Genomic DNA, 11,403 nt, shown 5'->3' with positions numbered 1-11,403 from the left:
GAATTGCAGAGATGGCAGCTCGCACCTATTTGATTTTTTTTCCCTTTTCTCAATGCACAGCAAATTTGGCTTTCAGTGCGTTATCTCTTTTGTTAATGCAAAAAGATTCCCTGGGCGAAAAAATTGCTCATAATTACCAGAGAGATGGGGAAACTGCATTAGAATAAATAAACCTGAAATTACTGTAATTATGTTGTGTTTGATGGGCCCGGCTTGTAATCAAGAAGAGAATACAGTGAAATGATGCTGACCCTCTTGGGTTTGCAGCTGTACGCGCACTTTGGGGTCTTTTTTTGCAGAAAAGAGTCATTTTGATAATCATTAAGCTGTGTGTAACCTATTTCAGAAGTGTTTTAAAATGAGGTTCACATTTTTTGAACAAGGGGAAAAAAAATCCCAAAATTGCATTTTGCCATTACAGACTCATACATAAGGAAAGGTTGTGTTTTCTAAGTGACAATTGTTAAGACATAATATTCGAAATCAGTATTTAATCATTATAATGAGGTATTGTTTAAATATAACCACCTTTAGATTATTCATAGTTTAATTAATATACTCATTATGAAAATCTTTGAATCAGATATTTGATGAACTACTTGTCAGTAACAAGGCAGCATTAATTAGGCCTATATTGAGATTAACATTTTTTAAAAGTGCAACCGCTTATAATTATAATAGAGCCTAACTAAAGACCGCCTTCGTTGAGCTAAAACTAATAATTTCTCTATTTGAACTGTTAGCAAGAGATTATTAAATTAGTATAAGCTAATATCTCAAAATATTAAAATCCGATTGACCAAACAGATTTTGCCTGTGGCTTCAGGCGCTGAGCCCTGGCTGCCGCACCGGAGTTGAACGTGTGAAAGCAACCCACCAAAACCTCCCCTCTTGCAAAGTCACAACTCCTGGGAAAACCAAATCCGGGAAGGTCCCTACCCCGGCGGCGGAATCCAGCCTGGGAAATCCTGTTCCCTCTCAGCTTTGAGATCCGTCCGCTCCCGCCTCCGAGATTTGATCTCCCCCATTTGCCTTCCGGGTTCTGGAGACCTGCGGGAGAGGAAAAGTCCTAATCCCAGGCCCTGAAGGGGCCTCGAGGTCCCCGGCTCCATCCCCCACTCTTTCCCCAGCTCCCTCCATCACCGCCCCTCCACCACTTCCCCTCCCCTTCCCAAAGGGCGTCAGAAGAGCCTGGAGCATCTGCTCTTTCACCAGCACCAATTGAAAAATGGGTGCTTGTCACAACACAGATCACTGCCTTCCCCGCTTTGCTCCCCACCGCGCGCTGCAAAGGGCCCCCCAAAGGCGGAGGCCAGTCCGCAGGAAGCAGTGTCGCAAGGCGAATGAGAGGGAAGCGGGAATCGCTCAAAGCAGTCGGTCGGGGCCCGCAGCTTCCCCGAGCTTCCTCCGCTCGGCTGTGGGGTCTGGGGTTGAGGTTGGGGTGAGACGCCCGGCACCGGGTGGAGGGAGCCAGGCTGGTTCTAGTTGCTCGGAGTCCACTTTCTCCTGGAGAGAATTCATCAGAGCGTTCCACTGGAGGAGCCCCCTTACCGACCTGGCCTCAGGGCCGTCGGGCTACGGTGGGGGGTCTTGACTCGGCCAGCTCCTGGGTTCCAAGGAGTCAGCGAGCCCTCCTGCCCCTCCCTTGGCATTTCCATCTGAGGAGCGGAGAGAAGCTGGGGATCATTAGGAGGGAAGGGGCTTCTCGTTGTGGACGGGCCCGACGGGTGGGAGTGACTGTGGAGGGGCCCAGGTGGCGCCTTGGGAGTGTCCCCCGGAGCTCACTGATTGACTGGGTGTAGCCTGACAGCAGAGTCCTTCCGGCCCCTTTCCGGTGTCTGGCCGCGTCTTTTCCGCGTCGGGATCGAGCGCCCTGCGGGCAAGCGAAAGCCGGAAGGCCAGATCTCGGCGGTGGCGAGGGGCAAAGCCCGGCGTCTCTGCTTTCAGCCCTCTAGGCTTCCGGCGAGGTAACGGGCTGTGGGGTGGCGCTCACGTCTCCCATGCCCAAAGCCTTTGAGCTCAGCTTTCATCTCCCAGCCAGCTTTCACAGTCCCTTTGGTTCCTGAGACCCGGCTCTGTCACGCAGCACCTGTTCCTGATTCCCCCCCCCTTCCAAGGACCCTTGCCAGACAGTCGCTGCCCACCCTTCTAACCCAGGTAGGGATCAGACCCCTTGGGGATTAGAAGCAGAGCAAGATGAACGGGCCCAGCGGCTCGGGAGGGCCTCGCCCGTTATTCTGGTTCTGTCTGGAGCCGGGAGTCGCTACCTCTGCATTATCTGTCCCCAGAGGTGGAGGCCCGGCCCAGCCCACAGCACCCCTTCACACAGCACACCAGACAGCAGTTCTTTCTCGAAACCATAATTTTACTGTCTCAAAGAAACTTTATAACTTATTTACAAAGTTCTTTTTCCCAAGATACAAAGCAATAAGTTAACATTCTCAATATAAAACTAAACTTTGACATAGAGAACACAAAACACAGTTGATTTCAATTGATCACATTTTCCAAATTTCACAAGTAAAATGTCAAGATTCCCATTTCACAAAGCATCAGGCTTTACAGCCACACACAACAGAACGGAAAAAAGCTAAGCTTGTGCAACATGTTTACGGAACAATAATAATAACAATAATACTTAACAACAATAATAATATGTACAGCGATTAGATCCTGCACTGGAGACTGGGCGTCCAGGGTGCTGCCTGGCATTATTCTGTGGTCGAGCCTCTGGGGATTAATGCTGCTTTTGTCTTACTTTAAAGCTCACTGGCTTTAGGGCGCTCGTTTATGCCTGCCTGTTTTCTCTTCACTGCCCATCGGTCCTCTCGCGCTCCCCAAGCAGGGAATTAGGATTTTTCTTCTTGTCCAGGCAAAGCGACCAAGGGTTTTTCCCGAGATGAGAAAATTGTGTTGGCTTCATTTTTTTTTCTTTTAAAAATAGTACGGAACATGTAAAAATGCAAAGCATTAGGTTCCAACCTCTCCATACCAGCCAAGTACAAAAGTTACTGTATTAAGTTAAAAATCACCAGGTCCTCCTTGTTCGTTTTTCCGGGTGTGTTTGAAGTAATCGGTACTTTCGGACCATGCGCTCCTTGCGCTCCACAGAACTGCGACCTGGCCAACATTCACCATCAGGCGAAGTCCATTTCTCAATAAATAAAACCCCCTCCCTCCAATTTCCCCCAATTCCCGACCGAGCTACACAGATGGTTAGGCAGGCCCAGGAGAAGGTCAGAAAGGACAAAACGTCCCAGCATGCGGAACTGGGCGGCCCGGCGGCCCGAGCCTCTTCCGACCTGGTGACTTTTTGCAGAGGCCGCAGAATGAGGACAGCGGACAGACGAGGACCTCGACTTCGTCAGCGCACAGATACAGAGCGAAAGGAGACAAGAGACAGACAGAACAGAAAAAAAGCTTTTGCTTTTTCTACATTGTTTTTTGTGGGTTTTTTTTTTTCTTCTTTCTTCCTGATAGTCCCACACAGCTGAGGGTCGGCGAGTCGGGTCCATCTGGCTCCTCTTGCTGCTCTGGCTGTCTCGGGAGGTTGTGCCTGCGTTCGGAGACCGCTGTCTGCTGTCACCGCGCGGCCTAGGCCGGGGCGAGGGCGAGGGCGTGGGCGCCGCGAAGTCGCCAGTCCAGACCGCGCGGGACTCCAAGGAGGTGGCGGGCGTCCTGCCTTCGCTGTTCCTTCTTCTTTGCCCCTGGGGCCTTCTGTAGGCCCAGGGCTTGCGGACGGGGTGGATGGACCGGGAGGCGGGAGGGGCCCGGGCCAGGGGAGACGGGAAGGAGGCGGGAGGGTGAGGGCGGCAACCTCACATGAGTTGGGGTTGCTGCATAGCTTCTTGGTGCGCCGAGGGGTACCACGACGTGTAGCTGGGGATGTAGGAACCCGCGCTGCCGCCTGAGCCCTTCCCAGATGAGGAGCTGGGGTTCCAGCCAGGCGGCACTGGCGGGGAGCCGGCAGACAGCGCCCGGCCGTTGGCCAGAGCGCTACCCTCCAGAGCCGCCCCGCCCTGCTTCATCAGTTTCTTGAACTTGGAACGCTTGTTCTGGAACCAGATCTTGACCTGCAAGAGCGGACAATAATGTGACTCGGCTAGGTCCATTGTGCCTACCCTGGTCGTCGGGGAGATGAGGGGGCCGTGGGACAGTGGAGAAAGGATCCCCTTCGCCGCCCTGCGCTACTGGGCAGCTCCCTGCTGGAGGAGCAGAGCCCCACCACCACTTATAAGAACCAAGGCCTCGAGGCCAGGCTGCGAGCCGCTGTTTGCCCGCAGAGGCAGCTCTCAGAAAGCCAAGGGGGCGTGGTGGTGAGGAGTTAGGGGAGATCCAGGCCTTCGCTTGTCAGGGACTCAGCCCGACCCTGGCAATCGTCTGGGGGAAGAAGCAGCGCCTGCACACCATCGAGTCTTCAAGTCCAATATGAACATCAATAAAAGAATCGAGTGGAGGGAAGGAGTGGAGGAAATTTATTTGCAATGCCACCTGCTTTCTCTTTGCTCCATCCTTTCTGCCCTTGAGTGAGTTGGGGGCTGAGTGAGGAGGCCAAAAGGTTTTGTTAAACTTTTCATTTGGACTTACATCAACCTTTCCTTAGTGTCTGTTTGCTCTCCCCAGCTCTGCTCCAAATCCCGGCCCAGACGTTGGAAACCTGCGCCAGTCCTGATCAGAAAGCCCATGGGATCCCCAGAGTCTTAGAGCAATCCGGGAAGGAAGGTCCCATTCCTCCTCCAGGGTCTGGGACTTGGGAGGTGAGAAGGCGGAGGAAAGGATTTCCCCTTACCCCAACCCGGTGAGAAGGAGGAGGAGGGAGACAGAGGCTCCGGCCCAGGCCCTAAGCGATTAGCCACACACTTTAAAGGCAAAGAAGGGATTAAGCCCAGCGTCTATTGTTCCAGTTGTTCGGGCACGTGTGACCTCAGAGTCCCCAAACAAAACATCTAGGGAAATCCTTCCGCGCCCTAATCAGATTGTCCAAGGAGTGAGGGCCGGGAGGCAGGCAGCGCCGAGTACAGAGTGCAGCGACAGAGCCAGGGCAGAGAGAACTGGGGAGGAAGGAGAGACGCAGGGAGAGCCGGGGGGTGGGACGGGGACACACACACACACACACACACACACACACACACACACACACACACACACACACACACACACAATCTCCGACCCAGAGGCCCAGAGAGCGAGAAATGAAGCTCCGGGCGCAGGCCGGCCGCGGGAAGCCCGCTTGGCAGAGGGGCAGCGGCAAGGTACCTGCGTCTGCGTGAGTCCCAAGGAGGCCGCGAGCTCCGCCCTCTCGGGCAGAGCTAGGTACTGAGTTTGCTGGAACCTCCGGTTCAAAGCCTGCAACTGCAAACTGGAATAAATCGTCCTGGGTTTGCGGATCTTTTTCCCCTTGCCATTGAAGCGCACTTCACCGCCTTCCACCACCGTGCTCTTCTCGGAGTCAGCCCCTGGAGGGACAGCAGAAGCGGGGGCTGCTGTTAATGCAGGGACAGCCTTTAGTGCGGGGAGCCGAGGGCGAGTGGCAATCAAAGGGTGGCAGAGGCTGGGCCGAGAGAGAACGCTCAAGAAACTCCGAAAGCCAGGGAAGTGTCCCGTAAAGTCCGAGGGCCGGACCCGGGCCGCTGCAGGCGGACTGGGGCAGTTCCCAGGCGTGCAGTTCCTGCCTTTGCAGAGAAAGTTTGCTATTTTTGCAGGCGGTAGTTGAGGTTTAATTACCCTTAATTGCATACATTGTTTATAGCGCTACGCAATAAATAATTACTGAGACTAATACGTGCACATGTGGGTTTCTCTTTTCCAAAGGGGCATTGTGTGCTCGGCGCACAGAGCCGCCCAGAGGCCCAGACAGTGCCAGGGGACGCTCTCGGATTTATTCTTTGCTGGATAGATGTGAGTTGGGTGGAATTTTTTAAAAAATTTTTTCTTTGCTATGACAAGGATCCATACATAGATTGATAGCCGAAACCTCCATTACTCCGGCGCCCTCCCCACCCCCACCTCTCTCTCCTCTCCCTCCTCTCTCTCTCTCTTCCTCCCCCCCTTCCTCCCTCCCTTCCTCCCTCCTTCTGTCCCGCTCTCCCTTCGTACCCTTTCCTCTCCCTCTCCGTGGCGGGCGCACGTACCTGGGTCCTCCAGGCGGCTCTGGGCGAGGCTGGCGCTGCCCGGGTAGGACTGCACCGAACTGATGTAGGGGCTGGACGCGTGGCTGCTGACCGAGTTGACGTAGGGGTAGCCCAGCGGTCGGGAGAAAGACGAGGCCGAGCTGTAGGCGCCGTCGGGCTGCGAATGGCCCGCCGAGTGTAAACAGTGCATGGAGTAGTGCCCGTGGGACATGGGAGAAGGAGACATTTGCTGGTTGGGTGGCCCAAACTCCATAAACACCGCCTTGCCCGACACGGGGCTGTTGAGACTTTCTGGCATGGTGGTCATGGTCATCTCTTCTCGCGGGGTCTGGGTGTGGGTCTCTCTCTCTCCTCTGCTTCCCTTTTGGGGGTCTCTGTGTTTCTCAGGACAGGAAGGAACCCAATTTAAGCGGAACAGGGGTTTTCACTTTCCATTCATAAGAAAATGGAGTTTGTCTCTTTGAAAAGTCTAAGCATGATGCTGCCGAGCTCCCCAAACTCGCTTCAAAGCTTTGACTCAGCCAAGGTCATAAATATTCATGAGCTGGCGGAGCTGATTGGTCCGCTGTCTTGCATAATCACCGGGGATTGGTCCGAGGCGCTCCGGCTCCGCTGGACTAGAGCGGGAGAGGTGGCCCGGCCTCGGGAGAAACGCGTCCACACTTCCCGGCCGGGGCTCCTCTGCAACAGAGCGCGCCGTGCGGAGCGCACAATGGGCTGCAGCGCCCGCTCCGGGACCTCAGCGGCCCGTGGCTCTTCAGCCTCCCGCCTCCCCGGCGCGCCTTACTTCCCAGAAACCCACCAGCGGTTCGGCGCAGCCGCCCTCCCCCCACTACTGTCCCCACCCTCCGCCCGCCCCCAACACCGGGACAGGGGCACCGCTTCTCCTAGCCGCCGTCACCCGGTCCAGCGCTCAGCGTGGGCGGCTCTGGAGCCCTGCCGCGGCCTCGGAGCGCGAAGTCGGGCACTGGGGTGGGGTGGGGGGCACCGGAGGCGGCCAACAGAGCGCTGTCCTCTTGAGAGTCGTGCGCCTAGCGCAGCGCTCTCGTTGGCGGCGCCTCCCTGGCCTGGGTCCGCTCTGCCACATCCTGGGGTCGGGTTTGGGGCCCTCCGGACAAACTCACTCACTCGGCCGCCGCGCCGCCGCCGCCGCTCCCTGGGGCCCGCTCGCATTGCTCCAGGCCCAGCTGGCCACTCCAGCTCGAGGCTGCACCGGTCTGATCAAAGCAGAGCGCGCAGAGAGCCAGGAACCCGCGCTTCTCCTCCCAGGAAAGGCGGCCGCACCGCCCCCTCCCCCCAACACACACCCCCTCTTTCCCTCCCAACCTTCCTCCGCCTCCTCCTCCCCTCCACTCCCTCTGCGCCGAAAGCCCTGGACTCACTCGCCCCAAGGGCGAGGCGCAGAGTGGAGCCGAGGAGCCGGCGGGCTCAGTTCGGCTTGAGCCTCAGATACCAGGTGGTCATTTTCCGGCCTCCTGGGGTCTGGCAAGAGTACCCGGGGTTTAGGAGTCCTGCGGACCACCGAAACCCGCCGCAAAACCAGGCCAGTGGTAGGCACGCAGATCTGGTTACAGACACGTCTCTCATTGTCGCCCCGGATCCTCCTCATCTCCAGTGGTCAAAGCGAGCGCCACTGGGCCTGGGGGCAGGGCTGGCAAAAGCTGCCACGGCGCCTTCTATCTTCTGGGGCGCTAGGTACAGAAAAGCGCACAAAAGCCCCCCGCCGCAGCCACCACACAGCCACCCCCACGAGGCGTGGCGCGCACCACGCTGTCTGCGAGGGGCTGTTGGTTCCCCATCCCGCCAGCCCCACGGTGAATCCCAAATTACTTTGTTAGGTAATTAGAAAGTGTTGATAATTATTTCTTTCATAATTTAGCGGTGTGACGGGAACGGGGAAATGATCTTGTGAAAGTTCACACGTGCAGATGTATTAGTTACTGATTCATTTGATTAAATGGTAGTCTCAAGTGCTCGGATCCGCAGCTGAAGGCGCCCCATTAGCATAACACTGATGTTTAATTTTCATACGCATAATTAGCCATATATTTAACACTAATAGCAACATGCAGCCTTTCAGCGTTAAACAGCCCGGGATTTGATCTGGCCTGAGCTGAACCTTCGGCGATGCACCTTCCCCTGTCTGGGGTGCGCAATGAGCACAGGACAAACCTCTGTAATCAAGCACATTTGGGCAGAGGGAACACCAATAAAAATGAACATTCAAAACAAATTACATCGGTGCTGTCGTTACAGATATTAGTGGAAGGGGCTTCTCTCTTTTTTAACTTCTGTAGCCGCAGCTGCTGCCCGCGGAATTCCTCTCCTTTGGTTTAAGGGCATGATATTGGGGGTAGCAATATTTCAGGCAGCGTGGTTGGAGCAAAAAGAAAAACAAAAACAAAACAAAACAATCTTTCAAACCAATAACTGGTTTGCCAACGTTTAAAAAGATTTCCCCCCCCTTAATCACCGAACCACAGGGTGATGCTTTGTAGCAACAACCAGCTAATGACTCCGCCACCAGACTACTCCTGGAGCCGCTCGACTCCTCTTGATTTCCGTGTTGCACTTGTGGTTTTAATTGCTCCTTCCTAGCTCCCGTTTCGGGGTGTGGAGTGCGGTGCGGTGCGCCCTGCACAGCAGCACGCATGCCGCCCTGGCCCCTGGTCTCTTGCGCGCACCTCTAGCGGGCCCTGCCCACGTAAGTGATCGCCGCGGCTGGCGCCGGCTCGGGGTTGGGACCGAGGGAAGTGGCTGTTGACTTCTGGCGCTCAGGGCTACACGTGAGGAAACCCGACGGCTGGGCGGCCCATGGGCCAGTTTATTCCAGAGAACTGTAAGGTGGGGGAAGGCGAGAGAGGCGGCCGCGGCTCGCGACCGTCTACGGGGCTCTCTGTCCACATCTGGAAGGGGGAATCCAAGCCTTTCCAGTGCAGGGGACCGGGCTGGCTCCGTGGAACAAAGGACTCGCACGCGCCCCCTCAGGAAACGGTTTCAGAGCCTTGTTTATTTTAGAAATGAATTATATGTGGGTGAGGGAGTGTCTACACTCGGGAATTATTTCTTAGCCCTAGAGAAGCAGGTCGGGGAGGGGCGGCTGAGCCGGGGTTCTCGGGCGCTGAGACACCCGGCCTTGAGTAGCTTCGCAGTGAGCGATCTTATCTCCACTCTGTGAGCCCGGAGTGAATCCCTCCCACACACCCCACCCCACCGCACCCCACCCCCACTGCTAAGACGACACCTGTTCTGAAACGTTGGTTTGCTTAGATCTTTGCCTGTCCCAACTCTGACAGGAAACAAAACTCTCGCATTTATCCTGAGAGTCCCGGATTCCGAGTAGAACCCGTGGGAGACAGCGCAGGACCCGAGTCTGGTGGTGGTAGCCGTAGCCACGCGTGGCCTGAAACCTCGGCGGCCCCGGGTGTGGTTTGGGGCCAGTTCAGCTGAAAGGTGGCGGTGGTGGTGCACAAAGTATTTTAAAATCTGCTTTCTAACTTCAACTTCAAAGCATGTTGAACGGAGTTCGTTCTGAATCAAGTTTGTTTCCTATGGAGCTGCCAATACTGGCTGGTGCTGGTGTATATACATACATGTGTGTATAATGTTTAAACGAGCCTTAAACTAGTTACTTTAATAAATAGGATTATAAACCTGTCCCATAAATACTTCCACCTCAGAATAATTGCTGCACAAACAGCATGTTATCCCAGTGGTTGGTAAAACCCTGTGGTCCTAATGAAATTATTCTTGGGGAACTTGGAGTAAACTGATCCGTAGATAAGATAAGCAGCTTACCGTTGCATTCTGATTGCTGTAGGAGAGAAGCGAAATCATTCTCTGGCAAACGTCTTCCAAGGCCATCTGGGCCAGGTTCCTTCCTAGAGAATCGGATTGTTCAGGAGCAGCCAGTCTCAGTCTCTAGGCCTTTGCTTGGCCAATATCTCAAACACCCTGAAAAGTTTTTCTATGGTCCTTGTAAATCTTCAACCCCTCCCTCACCTTTTCCAGCTCTCAGATCCACTTGAATTGGAATCGCCTCTGTCCAAATTCTCCATCCCTGGGCACGGAGAAAGTGAGCTGGAAGGGTAGGAGGATGCCCAAGAGAATCCGAGTCCAGGGAAAACCTTGAACTAGCCACTTTTCCAAGTGTACTTATTGGCCTGTTTCCCATCTCTTCTCCCACCAGTCTGTGTCACAAAGACAACTGCCTCTTGGGTCCTGATCACAGAGACCACCTGTCATGGCAACTACAGGTGCTTGCATTTCCCTGGTGCTCTCCAGCCCAAGCTATATTTAGTGGGCGGCAACTTTGTAAAACCCGCTTCAGTAGAAACAAAAGTTAGCACAACCCCTGGCTGCCCGGACACCCTCAGCGAACTTGTTTCTAAAACCATGATCAGAGGGGGTCTATTCTCTATGTGGCCTACTAGACGCCCAATACCTCTTCACCTGAGCCCAGGTCTGAACAGGTGCTCAGGGGGAGGTAATGAGTGCTGAGGAAGGGAGGGTATTCCGATCAGAAATGGGTCTTTGGGAAATGCAGAATGTCGGTGGTTGGATTTTCTGCTTCTGAAGCAGGTGAAGCTGCAGGCTTGCCGGCTTCAATCCCAGCTAACTTGGCTCTTGCCCTCAAAAGTTTCCATATCTCCCCCTGCTAGAATCCTCTGGGTCTCCAGCAGGAGAGCGCAGTCCAGAGGGGACCAATATGGGGACAGGTCGGCTTAGGAGCTAGACAGATGAGCTGGACACTGTTCACATATGGACGGGGGGGGCAATGTTCTAATTTCTAGTGCAACAGACTGTGTGTGTGTGTGTGTGTGTGTGTGTGCGCGCGCGCGTGTGTGATGGAGGGGTGAGAGGATCCTTCAAAAGTAACCTCAGGGATGGCCGCTTGGGGCAGGATGAGGGATGTGAGGAGGAGCCACAGGGGCCGGGGAAAGTCATGTTTGTGGACTGCTAAAGCACTGTAGAGGCCAGACCCAGGGTTCAGGGGCAAGGAAATAGCTGTAACCAACCCCACCGTTTGTGGGCTAATCTTTTCATCACAAAGCAGCTATGAGGGGGAAAGAACTGGAAGGGCTACTGCCAATGTGGGATCCACAAGGGGGAAAGAAGAGACTTTTAAAAAATTCCCATCTAACATCTAGGCTCATTCTTTCCCCCACGCGCCCATGTGAAAAGTTCAGAGGCTCAAAAATTAACCACCTACCCTCTCCCTCTAGTAACTGTCAGAGACACAAGGACCACAGACACAATGGGTTTAGGAGGG

The 11,403-nt window shown here is 54.7% G+C and overlaps 1 protein-coding gene across 2 annotated transcripts; it reads right to left on the bottom strand.

The window, feature by feature from the left end:
• Positions 1–2,344: 2,344 nt before the first annotated feature.
• Positions 2,345–6,489, bottom strand: DLX1 (distal-less homeobox 1). Of its 2 annotated transcripts, XM_045783378.2 has the most exons (3): positions 6,132–6,459; positions 5,257–5,456; positions 2,345–4,073 (listed from the first exon to the last, which is right to left on the bottom strand). In XM_045783378.2, exons 1-3 carry the CDS (start codon positions 6,442–6,444, stop codon positions 3,819–3,821), a joined length of 768 nt encoding a protein of 255 aa, XP_045639334.1. In that variant the 5' UTR covers positions 6,445–6,459; the 3' UTR covers positions 2,345–3,818. The 2 variants fall into 2 exon arrangements, with proteins under 2 accessions (XP_045639334.1, XP_045639341.1); XM_045783385.2 differs by lacking the exon at positions 5,257–5,456 and having other exon boundaries at positions 3,952–4,073; positions 6,132–6,489.
• Positions 6,490–11,403: the final 4,914 nt, after the last annotated feature.

This window comes from Ursus americanus, chromosome 1 (genome assembly GCF_024610735.1).
Source record: "Ursus americanus isolate L20-20 chromosome 1, mUrsAme1.1.p, whole genome shotgun sequence".
Lineage (NCBI taxonomy): Eukaryota > Metazoa > Chordata > Mammalia > Carnivora > Ursidae > Ursus > Ursus americanus.
Note: the sequence above shows the minus strand (reverse complement) of the source record. Positions and strands in the feature narration are given on the sequence as shown.

Excerpts from the sequence above, each read along its gene's own strand:
- DLX1 (XM_045783378.2), bottom strand. The coding sequence starts at position 6,444 with ATGACCATGACCACCATGCCAGAAAGTCTCAACAGCCCCGTGTCGGGC. Across the intron at positions 5,457-6,131 it reads GAGCCGCCTGGAGGACCCAG|GGGCTGACTCCGAGAAGAGC; the intron begins GTACGTGCGCCC and ends CTGTCCCTCCAG. Across the intron at positions 4,074-5,256 it reads TGGGACTCACGCAGACGCAG|GTCAAGATCTGGTTCCAGAA; the intron begins GTACCTTGCCGC and ends CCGCTCTTGCAG.